The following is a 17749-nucleotide window of genomic DNA, read 5'->3' on the forward strand; positions in this document are numbered from 1 at the left end:
TGAATTTTATGGAGAAAGCATCTTTCACTGAAGAGAGCATAGTAACAGAGGGCATACAATGTTGGATTCTATTAAGTATATTAAACTTCTTACTTGGCAGAAAGGAGTTCTCGTAGATAGGGCTGAAGAACAACACTGTCACATAACAATTTCAATATAAAATGAGCATTGGCCTTTCGATCCTTGGATTCTACTACAGATGGCTCTGTGGAAGGACCTGTAATTAAGCAGATCCATTTCGTAACAAAACAAGAATAAACAAGACCGAGTGAAAGAATATTCTGGAATAACATATACCAACTATCTATTAAATATACCACGAGAAAAATATTCTAGTATTAGTAATAAATTAATAACTTAATTAAAGAGAATTTAAACACATTAACACATTTTACAAATCTCAACTGATGAAATGTATGTGCATCCACACAATTTCACTGACACATGGAAGATAATTCAGAGAATGAGATGCTTCTCAAGCCAAGGAACGTCTCCTTGAGATAAAAGTGTGGCTCTGTCAAACCCATTTGTGAAGTGTGTTCCTCCAAATGTCTAAGCAAATGCAGTAGTAGATTCTCACCTGGAATGGTGGAGGTGCTTGGTCCTTGAGCAGTGCCAGAGGCTGCTGTGGTAAGAGATCCCACAGCAGGGGCCAGGATAAAATCAATGTCACCATCTTTCAGTAAACAGAATAGCAGAATGCATATCATTATAGGCAACATATCCCTAACTTGTTCTCTTAACTGGACTTAAGGCTCTTCTGTACAAGCCAAACGACAAATCAGACAGAGGTTTAAATATAAACTTATTTCCCTAACTATAAAAAAAGGAATCCACTAGATAATTTACTCATTTACCCAGACGTATTGCTAAGTAGCTTCTTATCAGTATGGAAATATTTCAGTAAGAAATACCTGACAAGATTTTCTGGAATTTTAATTTTTAAATTACAAACCCCTTAAACCAAATCTTTATATCTAAATTAGTTACAATACACATTACGCTTTTAAATATTTTAGATTTACCAATAACCCATTTAAAATGCTCAATTTCTCTTCTTTCATAACCCTGTCTTTTTGTTAAAAACTAAATAAAATAACAGATCTTACCAGGATCCATCGCAGGAGGATCAGGAACCCAACTAGGGGGGGCTATCGGGGGTGAAACTGGATCCTGATGGTCACTGGATGAAGCTCCAGCTTCATGTCTACCCAAACCAGCCGCTCTCAATGAACGTCGCATCATTTCCCGTAATCTCAAACTAGAAGAATATGGACAAAATCAAAACTCACTACCATGACTAAATGTAATGAAAAGGTACACAGAACTTCTCATCTGAGATCAAAGTTTGTTCTACAAGCAAATGCTCCAGGCAAAGGTAGTGAAGTACAAATGCCAATTCTGAAATCACAGAATAAATCAGTGAGGGACAGACATGAAACTGGAGGCTCCTAGTCCCCAGCTCAGCATTAAAACCACTAATTTAAGCACAGGGAACAAAAGTTGCCGTGAAGATTAGAAAATAATCTCTCATACAGTTAAGACAAATGAGCAGCTGAATATTAAAACAAAAAAAAATTTTCTGTCCCATTTATAATTAGTAAGAATTAAGTTTAATAATAGACATCAGCGAACAGACTAAGCACAAAACTAGTACAGACTGATTTAACCCACTAAATCCCTTGTCTGTGATCTCAAAAGCAATTGAATTAATATTCAGAGTAAGTAATTTTACAACAAAGACCAATTTAGATTTATTTTTTATACAGTTTGTTTTTTTAACAGCACAACTTCCATCACAATGAAATTAACGAATGAAACTGGAGCTTGTAAAATGTGTTGTTAGATTAATGTCTGGGCGTGATTTTTTTTTCCTAAAAAAAAAAGTACTGCACAGATGTGCACATCACTAAAAAGAAAAATATCATAAACACAGACCTCGTTAGGGGAACTGGTAACTACCTACATATAAAAAAATCTGAACCTCTGAATAAAAGCTTACAAAGGCTACAAAATTAATACATTAAAAACTAACAGCAATTAAGAGAGAGCACATGAGGCAAATCAGACACAACTTTAGAGCTTCTGAATAGAGTAAAAATTCAATTTTAAGGGCCAGGCAACACAAGGGATTTCATTCTACCTTGCAGATTTAATCCCAAAGATATGACATTTCTGATGTAAAAGACCTAACACCTTACCAGGTGAGCATTATTATGTCTATAAATAAGTGATTTAGAAAGATTCTTAATGTTTGAATTTCTAATTATGATTATTTAATCCATAGTAAATGTGTTTTTCCACAGAAGTGATTTAGAAAGATTCTTATTAATGTTTGAATCTCTAATTATGATTATTTAATCCAAAGAAAATGTGTTTTCCCATAGCAATACATTTTCAAATTTTTAAGTATATTTTTATTTAAAGCATTTACGAAAATTTCTTTTAGAGACTACTTTCAGGAACACGTCTATTTTACAAGGGCTTTTGCATGATGATGTACTTTTGGGAACAGAAACATTCTTTGGAAGTAAATTTTAGTGTCTCAAGTAGTATCTTAGTTATTATAACATTCACTATTTAAAAATACCTACAGTAAATTATTTTACGTTATCCATGTCTTCTCTCTCTCTCTCCCAATTCAAAAATCTGAGTTTAAGAGTCTTTATAGTATGGAGGGGAGTAGGTTGCAGTGATTATTTCGGGTGAAGTCACGGTCATGTCCAAAGACATCACCCAGAGAGAATGCAGGCTCCTTACCAGGAACAGCACACACCAGGGTGACTGTCCACACTATGATGCTCCTATGCAATTTCAATTAAGCTCAACATAGACACTTAGTATCCTAATGTGCCTTACTCAAAACATACACAGAGAATCAGCAATAATTGGGAAGCACTGCAAATGACCTGAAAATAAATGCATGTTTGGGCTTAACAAGAAGAAGGCTTACACCAGACCAGGATCACAAACTCAATGCCTCCTGGGCCCGGAAGATAAAATAAGTCGAGGAAAGGGCAGGCAGGTGTAAGGAGGAGGGAACAATGACAAACTAGAGGTGTACACACTCATCTGAAAGCATTCATATCTTAAAGAAAAAAATGTAACATTGCACAGGCCAAAGAAAACATGTGGGCTATTCTCCAACCTCTAATTTAGAGTAGATTAAGAATAAATGAAGATAAATGGAGACCACAGTCTCATCTTGAACTTTCAAACTCCCAACTTTGTTGTTGTGATGTAGTCAATTCAATATTAAATGAGGGGACCATTCCTTGTCATTTAAAAAAGTTGTCCTTAACCTCTTTTCTTCATTAGGTCTTGGGAACATTTTTAAGTACAATGCCCAGCTCCTCATATAGATTCTTTAAAAACAAAAACAAAAAAACAAAAAAAAGAAAATTATTCTTCAAGATGTTGTACACAATTCATGAAGATTCACCTGTATCCTCAGTGGCTGAGGACAATACTGAGGAGATACCACCTTGGCTGCTAAGATTCAGAGTTTTGACATTTCTTCGTATAGGCTTGCCTGGAAGTCATCGTATTTTCTGACAATATGGAAGAATTCAAGGATGATGTAATTTCCTCTTTGTAAGCACGTAATATCCATGCTACAGAAGCCTGAGAATCCAGTCATGTTCAAACATACCACTGTGACAAAAAAGCGAAGGTCATGTGTCTTCCAGATTAACAATCTCTAGAGTACATACACCTGCAATCAGATGCATCAATCAAGCCTTCCACTAACTCTGCCCTTTGTACTCAGGAACTAGTGAGTCACACAACAAAACTTCTGAGTCAAATCATCATCTGAAGGCATTTAACAGTACTCCAGTCAACATTGAAACTGCATCAGTTTTGAGCTTAGAGCTCATGAATCCCAGCCTGCATAATCATCAAGGGGCATCGCCTAGAAAATCCATTGTAGGCTAGAGGAGGGTTTCACTTCAATGAAGCAGTCTGTGGACTTCCTACTGCCCGGCGTAGATAATAAGACTCCTGTGCTTTCATCTGTTCAATCGGCAGCCCTGAGCTTGAACTGTGTAAGAGCACTGCAGTGAAATCTTCGGCAAATGCCTCAAAGGAGCTTACTGGCAAATTATTTCTGTGAGCAACACATCACCCACTCTTGAAGCTCCTTTTAGTCTTTGCCTTCAAAAATAATCCTTATATGAAAAAAAGATGGCAGCACTGGCACTGGACCACCCATATCAGAGTCCAACTTGATTTGCACCTGTATATTCCCTGAGGAAATGAAAGACCTGAAATAATTCAGACACTAATTTCTTCATGAAGAATTTAAGTTGCTCTCCATTTTAGACCAAATACTTTGTCTGCTTAGTGTAATCCTAAACAAATAAGCTGGTCATCATTTCCATTTTGTATAGTCTATATAATGTTATGTACTGTTTTAAGTTATAATTTGGTCACCCAAAAATAGCTTTTTTATAAATCTCACTTTGGGATGTTTTTGAACCTGGGAAGCTATCAAGTTGGTACCAATATTAGAAGAATCATTTCTAAAGGGAAAGTTGAATATGGAACAGAAGATAGGCAGAGACTCTTCATTCTGAATAGACTTTACAACTATCACATTAGCACAGCGAGCAGTACTCCATTAATGATCTGTCAAGTATTCAGTTTTGGCTGTCATGTCTAATATGAGTGTGCTTTTTCTTCAGAAAAACAACTATATCCTGAATTCTTTATATCCGTTACCTATTCAAACACCTAGTAATTGTCAATGTGTTATTAAGGTTTGTCCATCCCACAACTCAGGAAGCCTGAAAGTTTATAATACCAACTATTCATAATATATACCAGCCTTTCATTTCTTCCCAGATCATTAAGACATCTGAGAAATTGACCTAAATAAGCAATCTGTAAATAAAAGATTGAGGTTCTTTCAATTACTGTTATTAGTTGTTCTCCAACTAAATAAAATAACTTCCTAAAAAACAAAAATGATCAATTTAAAACACATTCAAAGAATCAAGTTTGAACTACTTGTCTAAATTATCTCAAATTTTTGAAGCATCCTAGGTCCTACTGTTCTATGCTTAAATTCTAAGTAGGTATTATCAGATATTATTCCCAGGGAAGAACACAATAAAATAAAAGGACCCACCAATCATGCATATGATAGGTAAGAGATACATTTATTTCTGTACTTGGGTTATGTTTCTGTCAATGAAACTTTCCTGGTAAAAATCACATTACCTTCGGCTACTTGATGATCCAGCCCGGTTACCCGGGCCATTACTTGAAACGACTGATATTGCATTTGCAATGGCTTCAACTGCAGAAAGCCTTTCAGCAAAAGTATTTCTTTCAGAGCGCTCTGCTTCTGAAACATAAAAGAAAAAATTAGCATCAACTTAAACTTCAAACATAACTAAGAGATTAAATGTGTATAGGCCATTAAATGCTAATTGCTATGTATTCTCGAGTATGCTCTAATTTACATACCAGAGATAATAAATAACTTAAGTTTCCTCTCTAAAGCAATAAGCAATTAAGATATATTCAACTACAACCTTTAATATGAATTACTTTTTAAATCTGCCTTACTTTTCAAACCCAAAAGGTTAAGAATACTGTTATTCATAAATAGAATGAAATAGCTTTCACTACTAAGGAAGAAAAAGACCTCCGTATTAGTACCTCAATCTTAGTTTATATACTACGTATTCAAATCACTATTCTAAAATGTGGCTACTAGAAGATCGTTGGCAGAATTCAAAATAAGAAAAAGCATGAATTACACAGTTGCACTTCAGGTTTTCAGTTTTTCCCTTAATTCATCAATTAAAAACATTAAGGCAAAAATACTTATTTACTTTTCCAAAAACATCTAACAAATAATCAGGTGATTTTTCCCTCCACATTCTGAAATTTGAGATAAAGGTTGTTGCCTTAATATAACTTGTCTTCACTTAGTCATCTGAAATTATAAAACCTGTAAACCTCATAAGTATTACACATACAGTCTGTACATATCAGAGAGAATAGAACTCAAAACAACAAAAACACATTTGATTAAAATTTTATTTGCTTATGTCACACTCAATCCTAATAAGACACAAAATTGTACCTTCTAAGAATGACAAAACTCCTAGATTTTATGAAGAAAAATAAAAGTGCCATAATTTTTTATAATGATTTTTCTTTCCTTTAATAGTTACTATATTCTAAAATTCCTTTTAAAGACGTCGATATAAGTTTTAATCTCACCCTCCTCTTCTTTAGTTTCCTTATTGCTGGTTGGAAAGCAAACTGATACACAAGCATGCAAAATATTCCGATTTCCATCACATCTGTGGCTGATGAATGTCTGTAGCATCTGTAGATTCTGCTCTAAAACAACCGCTTGCTCAAGATTCATAAGATATTGTCGACAGGCCTCATAGTCACAGCGTAAGATGTGCTGCATTAAGGTTTGTTTCTGTGCTCAGACAAATTAGGGAAAATATCTTCAATAAATTTGAATAACATTGCACATGTCAAAAATTTCTCATGGCCAACAAAATAATATAATCAGCTCTGCAAATAAGTAAAGACAATATGAGGTAGCCTAGCAAAAGGAGCTGAACTTAAGGGTACACTTTACTTTATTTATTTATTTTTTTAAATATATTTTATTGATTTTATACAGAGAGCAAGGGAGAGAGATAGTTAGAAACATCGATGGGAGAGAAACATCGATCAGCTGCCTCCTGCACATCTCCTACTGGGGATGTGCCCGCAACCCAGGTACATGCCCTTGACCGGAATCGAACCTGGGACCTTTCAGTCCGCAGGCCGACGCTCTATCCACTGAGCCAAACCGGTTTCGGCAAGGGTACACTTTAAATTAAATAAAGTATACAATTGACAGGAATGAAAAAAGGTGGGTAAATTTTCTGTTTAAAAAAAACAACAACACAAAACAGTAAATATTTTCAGCTTTTGCAACTACCTCAACTCTGTGGCTACAGTGGGGAAGCAGCCATATACAATGTACAACTGAATGGCAGCAGCTAGATTTGGCCTGCAGGCCATATTCTGCCAACCCATGGTTTATGTCATGTAAGCCAGCGGTTGCCAACCGGTGGACCACTGGTGGTTCGTGAGGTCCGAAAGATTGGCGACTGCTGATGTAAGCGGTATGTAACTATCAAATTAGGACCTTAATTAGTATTGTTAATCAATTAAGCGTATACATTTTATTTCAAACCTACTCATACCCTCTTAAAGGTTATATCACACTATGGTACATGAAAACCAAAATCTTCAACTCCCCAGAAATTATGACACATGCAGTCCCCCAAACGTGACAACGAATGTCCTTCACTGTCAAAGACATGGTAGTACTGATAAAGCATCTATAATAATAAAAAGCGTAATATGCTGATTAAACCGGACAGCCGAACGACCTTCCAGACATCCTTCCAGATGAAGCTGGGGCTGCGAGGGCCAGGCCCCTTGCATGAATTTCATGCATCGGGCCTCTAGTAGAACATAATAACTGTCAGAGACAGCATGCTATAGACTGAATATTTGTGTGTGTCTCCCCCCCACCCCCCACCCAAATTCAAATGCTGAAACCCAATCCCCAATGCAATGGTGTTTGGAGGTGAGACCTTTGGGAAGTGATTAGGTCATCAATTTGGAGTCTCATGAATGGGATTAATGCACTTTAAAAAGGCTGAAGGCCCGGCCTCAGTGGTTGACAATCAACCTATGAACCAGGAGGTTGCACTTCGATTCCCAGTCAAGGCACATGCCCAGGTTGTGAGGTCAGTCCCCAGTGTGGGGCATGCAGGAGGTGGCCGATCAATGATTCTCTCTCATCACTGATGTTTCTCTCTCTTCTTCTTCTTCTTCTTCTTCTTCTTCTTCTTCTTCTTCTTCTTCTTCTCTCTCTCTCTCTCTCTCTCCCTTTCTCTCTCTCCCCCCTCCCTCCCTCTCTCCCCTTTCATCTCTGAATCAATAAAAATATATATATTTTAAAAAAGACTGAAGAAAGCCGAGTTCTCCCCTCCCACCATATGAGGGTAAAGCAGGCCCTCACCAGACACCAAATCTGCCCACACCTTGATTTTGGACTTCTATCCTCCAGAAATGGGAGAAATAAAATTCTGCTGTTTATAAGCCACTCAAGTCTACGGCAGCATAAACAGGCAAAGCCACAGCATGAACATACCGAAAAGTCCAAATGGGCTTCTTTCAGGACGTAAAACTATAGTTATGACATATTTAATGGAATGAATCCAAAGCACTGGGTTTGGAAAACAAACCAAGTACTATTGTTCATTTTAACTAGAATTAGAAATTACTGGAAGAAAGCAGGTGGGAAAAGAGTGTGGAAACACAAAGGAGAGAAGAAAGATGCATTCAAACAACTTGTTATCTCCCCCACCCCAAGCAGATTAAATAACCCATCCTTTCCCCCATCCTCATGGGGAGGAGAATTCAGGATTGGGGGAGGGGAGAGGGGGCACAAGAAAATATAGCTAAAAACTATCTTCAGTACCCACCACATTGATAAACCATTTTGATTGTGGAATTAAAACTAAGACTCTGAGGTGAACCCATAAACTACAATCTCCAGTTCAAGAGTATGAGGGCCACATAAGACTAACCCTGACAAAGTCTGGTGACATACTAGTATATGCATTAATCAGTCTATTGAAAAAATATGTCAAAGTCTGTCCAAAGAATAAGCAGCACAGTACTTTTAAAAGTAACGAAAACCCAGACACTCTGCAGCACACCGCTGTGACACAATGTTTTCAAGCAGCCAGCCAGCCAGTCATCTGGTTGGAAGCAGCTGCTAAGGGAACGTCCACCTCCAACCTGCTGGACTGAACACGGGCTCTTGCACAGAGTGTCAGTATCACACTCACTGTTACAAGCAAAGAAGTTTATTTTGCATCACTCTATGTTGTATTTGTCACTTATTCGTACAGCAAAACGAAGGGAGAGGAGAGTTCATTAAAAATAATTCTTGCAAGTCTACTATGCACCAAGCCCTGAGGTACAAAGATAAATGAGTCACTTTATCCCTACCCGTGGGATGAGGACACATTTCATCTTTACCCCTGAGAAGCTGAAGAAGTGAAGGGGTCATGGAATCAAATGCCTGCAGAAGCATCTGAAGTAATATAAATGGATGAAGGAGGCTGGTTGGAAAAAGATAGACAAACTGTGTAGTAAATAAATGACAACATGTGGACTCAGAGCAATAAATTTTAAGCAGCAGGAGCTGCAATGAATTGGAGAACAAGACACCATTCATTCTAGTTTTCCTCCAACCTTTATTCATGCTCCTTTTCTCAGTCTCTTAGGCAGGTTCCTTATTATCTCCTGGCATTTAAATGCTGGGCTGAGTCCTTAGACCTTTTCTCTTCTCCATAAGCTTGCTAATTGCATTATAGTTCCTTTAAATATCACAGATATACATACTACATCTCCTAAGTATATTTCTCCAGCTTGGTCCTCTCTCTCCTGTCTTCAGACTTACACATCTAACTTTCTATGCACCATTTCCTCTTGGATATCTTAAAGGCATCTAAATCTAGCATGTCTAAAACCAAACTCCTGCCCTAGCCAGTTTGCTCAGTAGACAGAGCATTGGCCTGTGGACTGATGGGTCCAGAGTTCGATTCCAGTCAAGTGTACATGTCTGGGTTTCGGGCTCAATCCCTAGTAGGGGGGAGTGCAGGAGGCAGCCGATCAATGCTTCTCTTTCATCACTGATGTTTCTATCTCTCTCTCTCTCTCTCTCTCTCTCTCTCTCTCTCTCTCTCTCTCCCCCCACCTCCCTTCCTCTCTGAAAAAATATTTTTTTAAAAAATAAATAAATAAAACCAAACTCCTGCTATCACACCCCAGCCCCTGAACCTGCTTCATCACTAGTCTTCACCTCCATGAATGGCAATTTCATTTTTCTAAAAACTTTCACCCTCTTGCTTTCTCTATTTAACACCATATATTTAGCCATAAGCAAATCCTGTTGGCTCTATCTGAAAACATATCTAGAATTATCTAAAATCTAACCAGTTATGACTCATAGCTGCCTCCTGAGACAAGCCACCATAATCACCTCCCACCTAGACTATTTTAATAGCCTCCTATGGCCTCCCTACTTCCCCTGTCCTCCTAGTACTCCCAGCATGTCAGCAGTGATCCTCTCTAAGTCCAATCAGGTCAATCTCTGCTCACATTGCTCCAATAAATTCCAAAGGTGTTACCTCCCCCCCAACAAATACCTCAACAGCAGCATGCGAAATGAAACTCCTCCTCCTTCCTTTTTTCCTCCTGTGTGTCCTCTCCACATCAACCTCGCCCAACTCAGAAGCTGCACAACCAACTCCTTCCTTTCATTTACTGCTGGCATCCAGTCACCACACTTTATAGCTTCTCCTTCCTCATCTCTCTCAAATCTATCCCCTCTTCCTCATTTTCAGTAATTCAAGCTTTCTCTCTCACTGGATAATTGTACTGGCCTGTTTACCTGGCCTCTGAACTTCTCCATCCACTGCTAAATCTTCCTTATGAAAAGCCAGCTTAAATTCCTTCTCCTTCTAGCTTTCAGGGGAACTCTGACACCCCTTAGGTTAGCACACAAGACTCCCTACTACCTTTCTCCAGGCTTAGCGGTGCCACTCACTAATCGTTATGGGCCCTACCTTCTGGTTCTATCAAAAGAATGTGCACATCCTGGCCGGTGTTGCGAAGTGGTTAGAGCGTTGGCCTTGGCACCCAAGGGTCTTGGGTCCAATTCCCAGTCAAGGACATGTACCTGGGTTGCACATTTGATCCAAGTCCTCGGTGGGGGCATGTGTGGGAGGCAACCAATGTGTGTGTCTCTCGCCCTACCTTCTTTCCACTCTTTCTAAAAATGAACACTAACCAAAAAAAGCAACAACCAACAAAAGAGATTGTACATATTCTCCCATGCCTGAGATAACAAACTCCCTCCTTCATCTTGTGTCCAAAAGACCCCTCTCTTATTTAGAGTTCCATGTAGACATCGCCTCCTCAGAGAAGCCTTCTCTATAATCATAGTCTGATTTATAATGATCCTCAGACTTTATGCCATTCTCAACACTTAAATTGCATGTAATCACTAATTTACTCATCTCTCTTGTCCTATTAGCTCCTATAGGGAGGGACAATGAATGATTTTTCAAGACTGCTTCCCTGGACTCCAGTATCTTCTGAATTCAAATACCAAGTAGTTTCCAAAGTCACATTACCTCTACAGCCATGATGATAATAGCAGCTTTCTTTTTGATTGTTGAATTGGCAGGCAGATTTATTAAAGAATGTACACCCATGCCAAGACTACTAATGGGTGGAAGATCAAGCCAATCAGGATCCCTTATTCCTCCCATGCAATCTTTGGCCATTGGGTAAATAGTACCATTTCCATCTCGAAGAATAATAGGAGACTCCTATAACAGAGAGAAAATAAAAGATGGCTACCAAACTGTACCTCTGATTTTTTCCAATAGGTGTATTTGTTTTTAATTAGATAATGGGTGTGTGTGTGTGTGTGTATGTGTTAGTAATAATAACCAAATAAGAAACTTAGTATTCAAATGTGCTGAAAATTCTAAATTCTTCAATAGTTTAATAACAAGCAAACTAGAGCCAGATTCCAAGCTTCACGTAAATAACAATGTTGTCATGTCACTTTTTAAAAGCAAAAATAAGCCTCTGTACCTGTCCAGCAGTGAAAATGGCTACATTCCTCTCATTCTGACCAAGGAAAGCAATGCTGCTTGTCGGGAAATTGTTTTCCTGCTCTGCTTTTCCTGTCGCAAGATCAAAGATACAGTACCGTACCCAATTTCCAGTCTTCAAAACAGCATGCACACCTTTAAAACATGTAAATGTAAAAATATTATTACGTCTTTAGTAATCTCTAATAAGTACTACCAAATTTTGACCTTTCTGCCCATATTTGTAAGTCAATTCTAACAGATACATTTTATTCCATAACATTACACCCAGAGAACAAAACTGTCAATTGCCTCAAATCACTTGATTCTGCTCAATTGCTGTACACAAGTGTTAAGAGGATATAGAATATGCCAGCTGAAAAACTTGCCGAATCTTTACCTTTGGAATCTACATTCACTGCTAATATTTCTGTTTTTTCAGGTATACAAAGCTTTTTAGGAGTCCTTTGGAAACAGTCAGGAACTTTTGGTGTTCCACCAGTTTTGACAACCTGCATGACACGAAAAGAATTTTGCTCTCAAATTCGTAACATCCCCAAGGAGTCAGTCCCAGTACTCACCCACTTAGTGAGTCCGCCACACTTACCTGCAGTTCATCGATTCTAAGTAACCTGCAGTCCTGCAGGAGCGAAGAAGGGTCCGCATCTGAGCCAGAGCTGCTCTGACAGTTTGTATTGCTGGATGTGCCAGGAAATTTTACAGCAACATAGGCACCGTCCACTTTTAGCACCTAGAAATAGAGGTAAGTAAATATGCTACAGTAATAACTTATATGAAATCAGTACGCAAACGGCATTCATTCATTAATTTAACATTGAGGCATTTAATTCCTTGTATTTCTTCAATAATCACCAAGTTGTAAAATTAACCTGAACAAACTCACCAAAACTTGATATCTATTAGCAAGGCTTATTTTCTAGAGAAAAGCTAAACTACATAGCCTGTGGATGTTTGGCAATCAACTGAAAAAATTAGTATAATCTACAAAATCCTCGCTCATTCCTCTTTATTAGTTTAGATCCCCGCTGTGCAATGATGGCAATGTTCTGTACCTGCACTGTCCTATCTGAGAGCTATTAGTGGCTATTAAGCACTTGAAACGGGAGTTGATGTGACCGAGTAGCTGGCTTTTTTTTTAAAAAAAAAATATATTTTATTGATTTTTCACAGAGAGGAAGGGAGAGAGATAGAAAGTTAGAAACATCGATGAGAGAGAAACATCGATCAGCTGCCTCCTGCACATCTCCTACTGGGGATGTGCCCGCAACCCAGGTACATGCCCTTGACCGGAATCGAACCTGGGACCTTTCAGTCCGCAGGCCGACGCTCTATCCACTGAGCCAAACCGGTTTCGGCCCGAGTAGCTGGCTTTAATGTTACTTAATTTTACTAAAATTAATTAGCCAAATACACAGTGAGGGGCTGCCATGCTGGACAGCACAGGTATACAGTCAATGCACAGAAAGGCAAGCGCAGGACTTGAAACTAGAATACCTGAGTCCCACCTCTGCTACTTACTTCTTTTGATTTTGAGCCAGTGAGACATTCTCAGAAGAAAAACCTGCCCATAACTATAGTTATATTTTGACAATCAAATGAAAATGGAGTATGCAAAAGGTTTTTGTAAATTGCAGCATGTTGTGGGTATAACTATTCTTTCCATTAAGAACATATGAAAGAACATCATATTTCAGAAGTTAATGGGCAATCAGGAAAACCTTTACTTTGCAGATATTTTACAACTACAGATCTATTTTGGTTTTAAGTATATGCAGAGAGAAAGAGGAAATTAATGCTATTCCAGCTGATAGCCTCTACTAACTTGTTTCCTAGAAGGCAAGACGCACTCCAGAAAGAAGGGAAGTGAAAGGTGACTTAGAGTAGTAAGATTTTTAAATGTTATGTAAAATGATCTCCATTAGAACCGTCTAACAGTTCCAAAGAATGGACTATATAAAAAGGTAATCTTTGCAACTTTTCTGCACATCTAAAATTATTCCAAAACAATATTTCTTTAAAAATCAAATAGCATAAATGCTCAAGGAGAGGCATAATAATCATCTATCTGTCATGCGTAGAGGAGATACCAGCATCTCATTAGGGATGGAACTTTAAGGTCATTGAAGGTGAGAAGTAAAGCAGCTTTGAAGAAAGAGCTGATGAACACTCACCAACAATAAACTCTTGGATAACCAATAGCATTACAGTTGTTAGTAATTAGTTCTTAGATATTCTGAACACACCTTGCCAACGGGAACATTCTTAACATCTTCCACAAAAACGACTTCCCGAAGAGACCACTGCTCTTCGTTCACCTTTTCCTCCTCTTTGGGGGCAGGGGTGGACCGTCGTCGTTCTTAGACAACAACAAAATGGTAAGTACCAAAAAGAAAATGTAAAAGAGACTTTATAGATTTCATCTAAGTATATGAATAAAAGATCATTCGTAAAGGGATACATAATTGAGGTAACACAGCAGTCCACCTGGGACCTATTGACCAATAGGCACTACACATAACACTTACTGTATGGCATTGACGCACTGCTGGCGATGGAGGATGCGTCACTACACGTGGATGCCGGAGATGGTGGGGGTCCCATTTCTGTTTTCACTGGTTCCTGCTTGCTTTCAGGCCTGAGATCAGAAATAAGATTCTCCTTATAATTAGGAATGTGAAGTATCAGGCACTTGTCAAATCGTTATTTTTAAGACTCACGTTTATTCTTACATAAGGGAATAAAATATTAAAAATTTATACAAAATGGTATATTTTTAGGACTCAAGTTATTGTAGAGGGTACACAGTACCTACTTCAAATTTTTAGTATTGGTTTAAAATAGGGAAGAAAAATATACCATATAATGCTATCAACAACTCGGAACAATGCTTCAAATAAGCCTTATCAAGGAATAACAATGAAAGCTACACTTGGTTTATCAACATAGTTTTATCAAAAGCCTCTTGAGCAAACAAGTTTCACATTTCAGTGAACCCTGATGTGGACACATAACAATTTAACTGAAAAAAATGGTAAAAGCAGCCTTAACCGGCTTGGCTCAGTGGACAGAGCATCAGCCTGCGGACTCAAGGGTCCCAGGTTCGATTCCGGTCAAGGGCTTGTACCTTGGTTGCGGGCACATCCCCAGTAGGGGGTGTGCAAGAGGCAGCTGATGGATGTTTCTAACTCTCTATCCCTCTCCCTTCCTCTCTGTAAAAAAATCAATAAAATATATTTTTTTAAAAATGGTAAAAGCAAATAAATAAAAACATCCACTAGATCATTAATTTCTTGGAGTTCAAAGAAGGAACTCTACTCACAATGGCTACACAATTTATTCTTGAATCATCTGGTGATGAACCATCACCTGCTATAACTAACATGATAAATTAATTATAGAATTAAATAAACTACCCCTCTTCATTGAGTTAGTCTACAGATGCTAAAAATAAATATTTTTATTCATTAAAGGGCAGAAGTCAATTTTTAACCAAAAAAGTCACTTTTAGTCAGAATGCGTTATATACAGATCATCCTGGCATGTATTATAATCAGGCCCATCATCCTACCCTAACCTTCATCTTCTTCCCCCGACCAGGAACTTCATCTGAGTTTAGACACAGTCCACAGAAAACCAGTGCTGTTTTCACCAGCATTTAGCAAAGTGCTCGTGCAAGCACACATGAACAGTTGGCTCATGCAAATCTTGTGATGGTGGAAGCAAGCCGATTCTGACTAATCACTAGCACGCCTTTAAAGTGAGTGCATTTCAATGACTTGCTAAAAAGAATTGATTGACATGAAAATGATTATCTTCTTAGCATTTAATTTCACTTAGTTCATTTATAAATTTATTAATATAGATGGAAAATTTCAAGGAAGATCTTGAAAAACTTATGTACAGAATTTAAAAAGCATATTCCATTTTAATCTCGTTTACACTAGTTTTATGCACATCAAAAATATTTCAAACACTCTTCACAAAGTTTCATAAAAAATAAAAATGTGTTTTTGTTACTTTTATTTTTAGGATTAAAAAGAAATCAATGTAATTAGGGAGAGAGTCTATAAACCTTTTTAAAGAAGATCTAAAACAAACAAAAAACTTTAGACATAAATTACAATAGTTTTGGCTTATTAAAGATTCTTTTGTTTTAATCTTCATACAAAGATATGTTTTTTTGGTTTGAGAGAGTGGGAGAGAGAGAGAAAGAAAGGCTTCAATGTGAAAGAGAAACATTAATCAGTTGCTTAGGGTGAGGGGTCAAACCCACAACCTAGGTATGAGCCCTGACTGGGAGTCAAACCCTCAACCTTTTTGATGTACAAGATGAAGCTCTAACCAACTGAGACGCTCAGCCAGGGCTAAGACTCTTATTTAACTTATTTAATGGTAATCCCCATGTTTCAGAATTTCAATTTGCATTTTTTAACAGTAAGAGGAATAACAGCAATAGATGTAGTAAATTTATAATCATTGTATTCACTTGAGCAAACTAAAAGTTTTCAGAACTTAAAAAAAAACTATATGTGTAGTAAAATTCCAATTATTTCTTTTTAATGCCTGTATACATTTAGAAAAAAATACATTAAAATATTTAAAATGTTATTTCTGGGGTATAATATTCTTCTTTCATGTTTCCATAATAGTCACATATTTTTATAAGATTAAGAAAATAGTTATTTAAAAACTCTTATTCAACTTAATCCTCACCTGAGGAGATTTTTTTCCATTGATTTTTTTTTTTTTTTTTTTGGAATGGAAGGGAGGGAGGGAGAAAGGGAGGAGGGAAAGAGAGAGGGAGAGAGAGAAACATTAATGTGAGACACATCAACTGGTTGCTTCCCACTTATGTGCGGCACCCAGGTTTGTGCCCCCTGATCAGAAATCGAACCCGAGACCCTTCAGTGCTCAGACTGACACTCTAACCACTAAGCAGCACAGACCTGGGTATAATACACAAATATTTTTAAAGATGAATAGATGCTTATAATAGTACAGGTGTTAAGATCAGTGTACTGAGCTCCCAAACCATAAGCCAGCCCCAGAACATGGGCTATCTACAATTTAGTGATATTTCTGTTCACAGGCAAGATGTTAGTTAGAAACTGAGATAATTAAAAGGGAGAGGGGGAGAAAGTTGACCTAACATAGTAAGGCTGAACGTGTTGTTACCACTACATAACACCTTCAACAGATACACTCTAACAACAAAACAAAGACAACAAAAGAGAACCATACACACTGTCATTCTGGCAATTAATCAAGAACTATAATATATGAATATTAACCAAGCAGCAAACAGTAAATTTTACCAATTCTTTTCCAAACTCCTGAGGATCTTAACAAGAACCCATCATATTAATACTTTTCTGAGTCACCATACAGCTCTAAGCCTCCCTTAATTATTCTCTTCATATACAGTGCAAATTAGAAGTGGTAAAAAATCAAGATTAGTTAGGGTCTAGTACTTACTTAGCTTCAGTAGTTTTGCTAGCTTTGTCCATACTTTTCAAGCTCTCAGGGGATCTAAGTTGAAATCTACAGCTATCATTCATATTCCAAACGGACTCCATTAAGACACCAACTTTAGGAATCCCAGCATTAATTGAAAATGCAACTGCTCCAGCATGATAAAGAGGATTATTTCTTAAGCATACCTGGCAAACAAAAGAAAAATCACCATCAAGATGACATACTAGAAGCTATTTCAAAAGTGTATAAAAATGCATGTGAAAGTATATTGCTTCCTCGGTTTTCCAAATACAATTTTACAAATCAAGAGGCTGATAAAGCATTGACTTCAAGGTCTAAATTAAAAACAGTTATTCCCCAAAATAAGGAGCAAGAATAACTGTAGGACATTTGCTAAAAATTTCAGGCAGCAAATATTCTGCCATTCTGCCATAAGGAAACAACTGAAATAGTAGAGAAGAAACTAACAAGGTAATATAAAAAGTGAAATGTGAACAAAACAAGTACACTTTTTAAAAATATATATTTTATTGATTTTT

At 37.4% G+C, this 17749-nt stretch overlaps 1 protein-coding gene across 5 annotated transcripts in view; it reads right to left on the bottom strand.

Annotated features, from left to right (window-relative positions):
• Window positions 1–17749, bottom strand: part of UBR5 (ubiquitin protein ligase E3 component n-recognin 5) — a 133672-nt gene that overhangs the window by 43212 nt on the left and 72711 nt on the right. For 4 of the 5 annotated variants that reach the window (XM_081111401.1, XM_081111400.1, XM_081111399.1 and 1 more), the window contains exons 14-25: window positions 17211–17395; window positions 14261–14370; window positions 13979–14091; window positions 12322–12465; window positions 12115–12226; window positions 11716–11870; window positions 11247–11444; window positions 6238–6448; window positions 5224–5350; window positions 1110–1261; window positions 581–676; window positions 94–217 (exon numbers count right to left, since the gene is read on the bottom strand). In XM_081111401.1, the coding sequence (XP_080967527.1) occupies window positions 94–217; window positions 581–676; window positions 1110–1261; window positions 5224–5350; window positions 6238–6448; window positions 11247–11444; window positions 11716–11870; window positions 12115–12226; window positions 12322–12465; window positions 13979–14091; window positions 14261–14370; window positions 17211–17395 (1727 nt within the window). The remainder of the gene's footprint in view (window positions 1–93; window positions 218–580; window positions 677–1109; window positions 1262–5223; window positions 5351–6237; window positions 6449–11246; window positions 11445–11715; window positions 11871–12114; window positions 12227–12321; window positions 12466–13978; window positions 14092–14260; window positions 14371–17210; window positions 17396–17749) is intronic. The other variant, XM_081111398.1, reaches the window with a different exon arrangement.

The sequence above is a fragment of the Myotis nattereri genome (genome assembly GCF_964212035.1).
Source record: "Myotis nattereri genome assembly, chromosome: 17".
In the NCBI taxonomy this organism is placed as follows: Eukaryota; Metazoa; Chordata; class Mammalia; order Chiroptera; family Vespertilionidae; genus Myotis; species Myotis nattereri.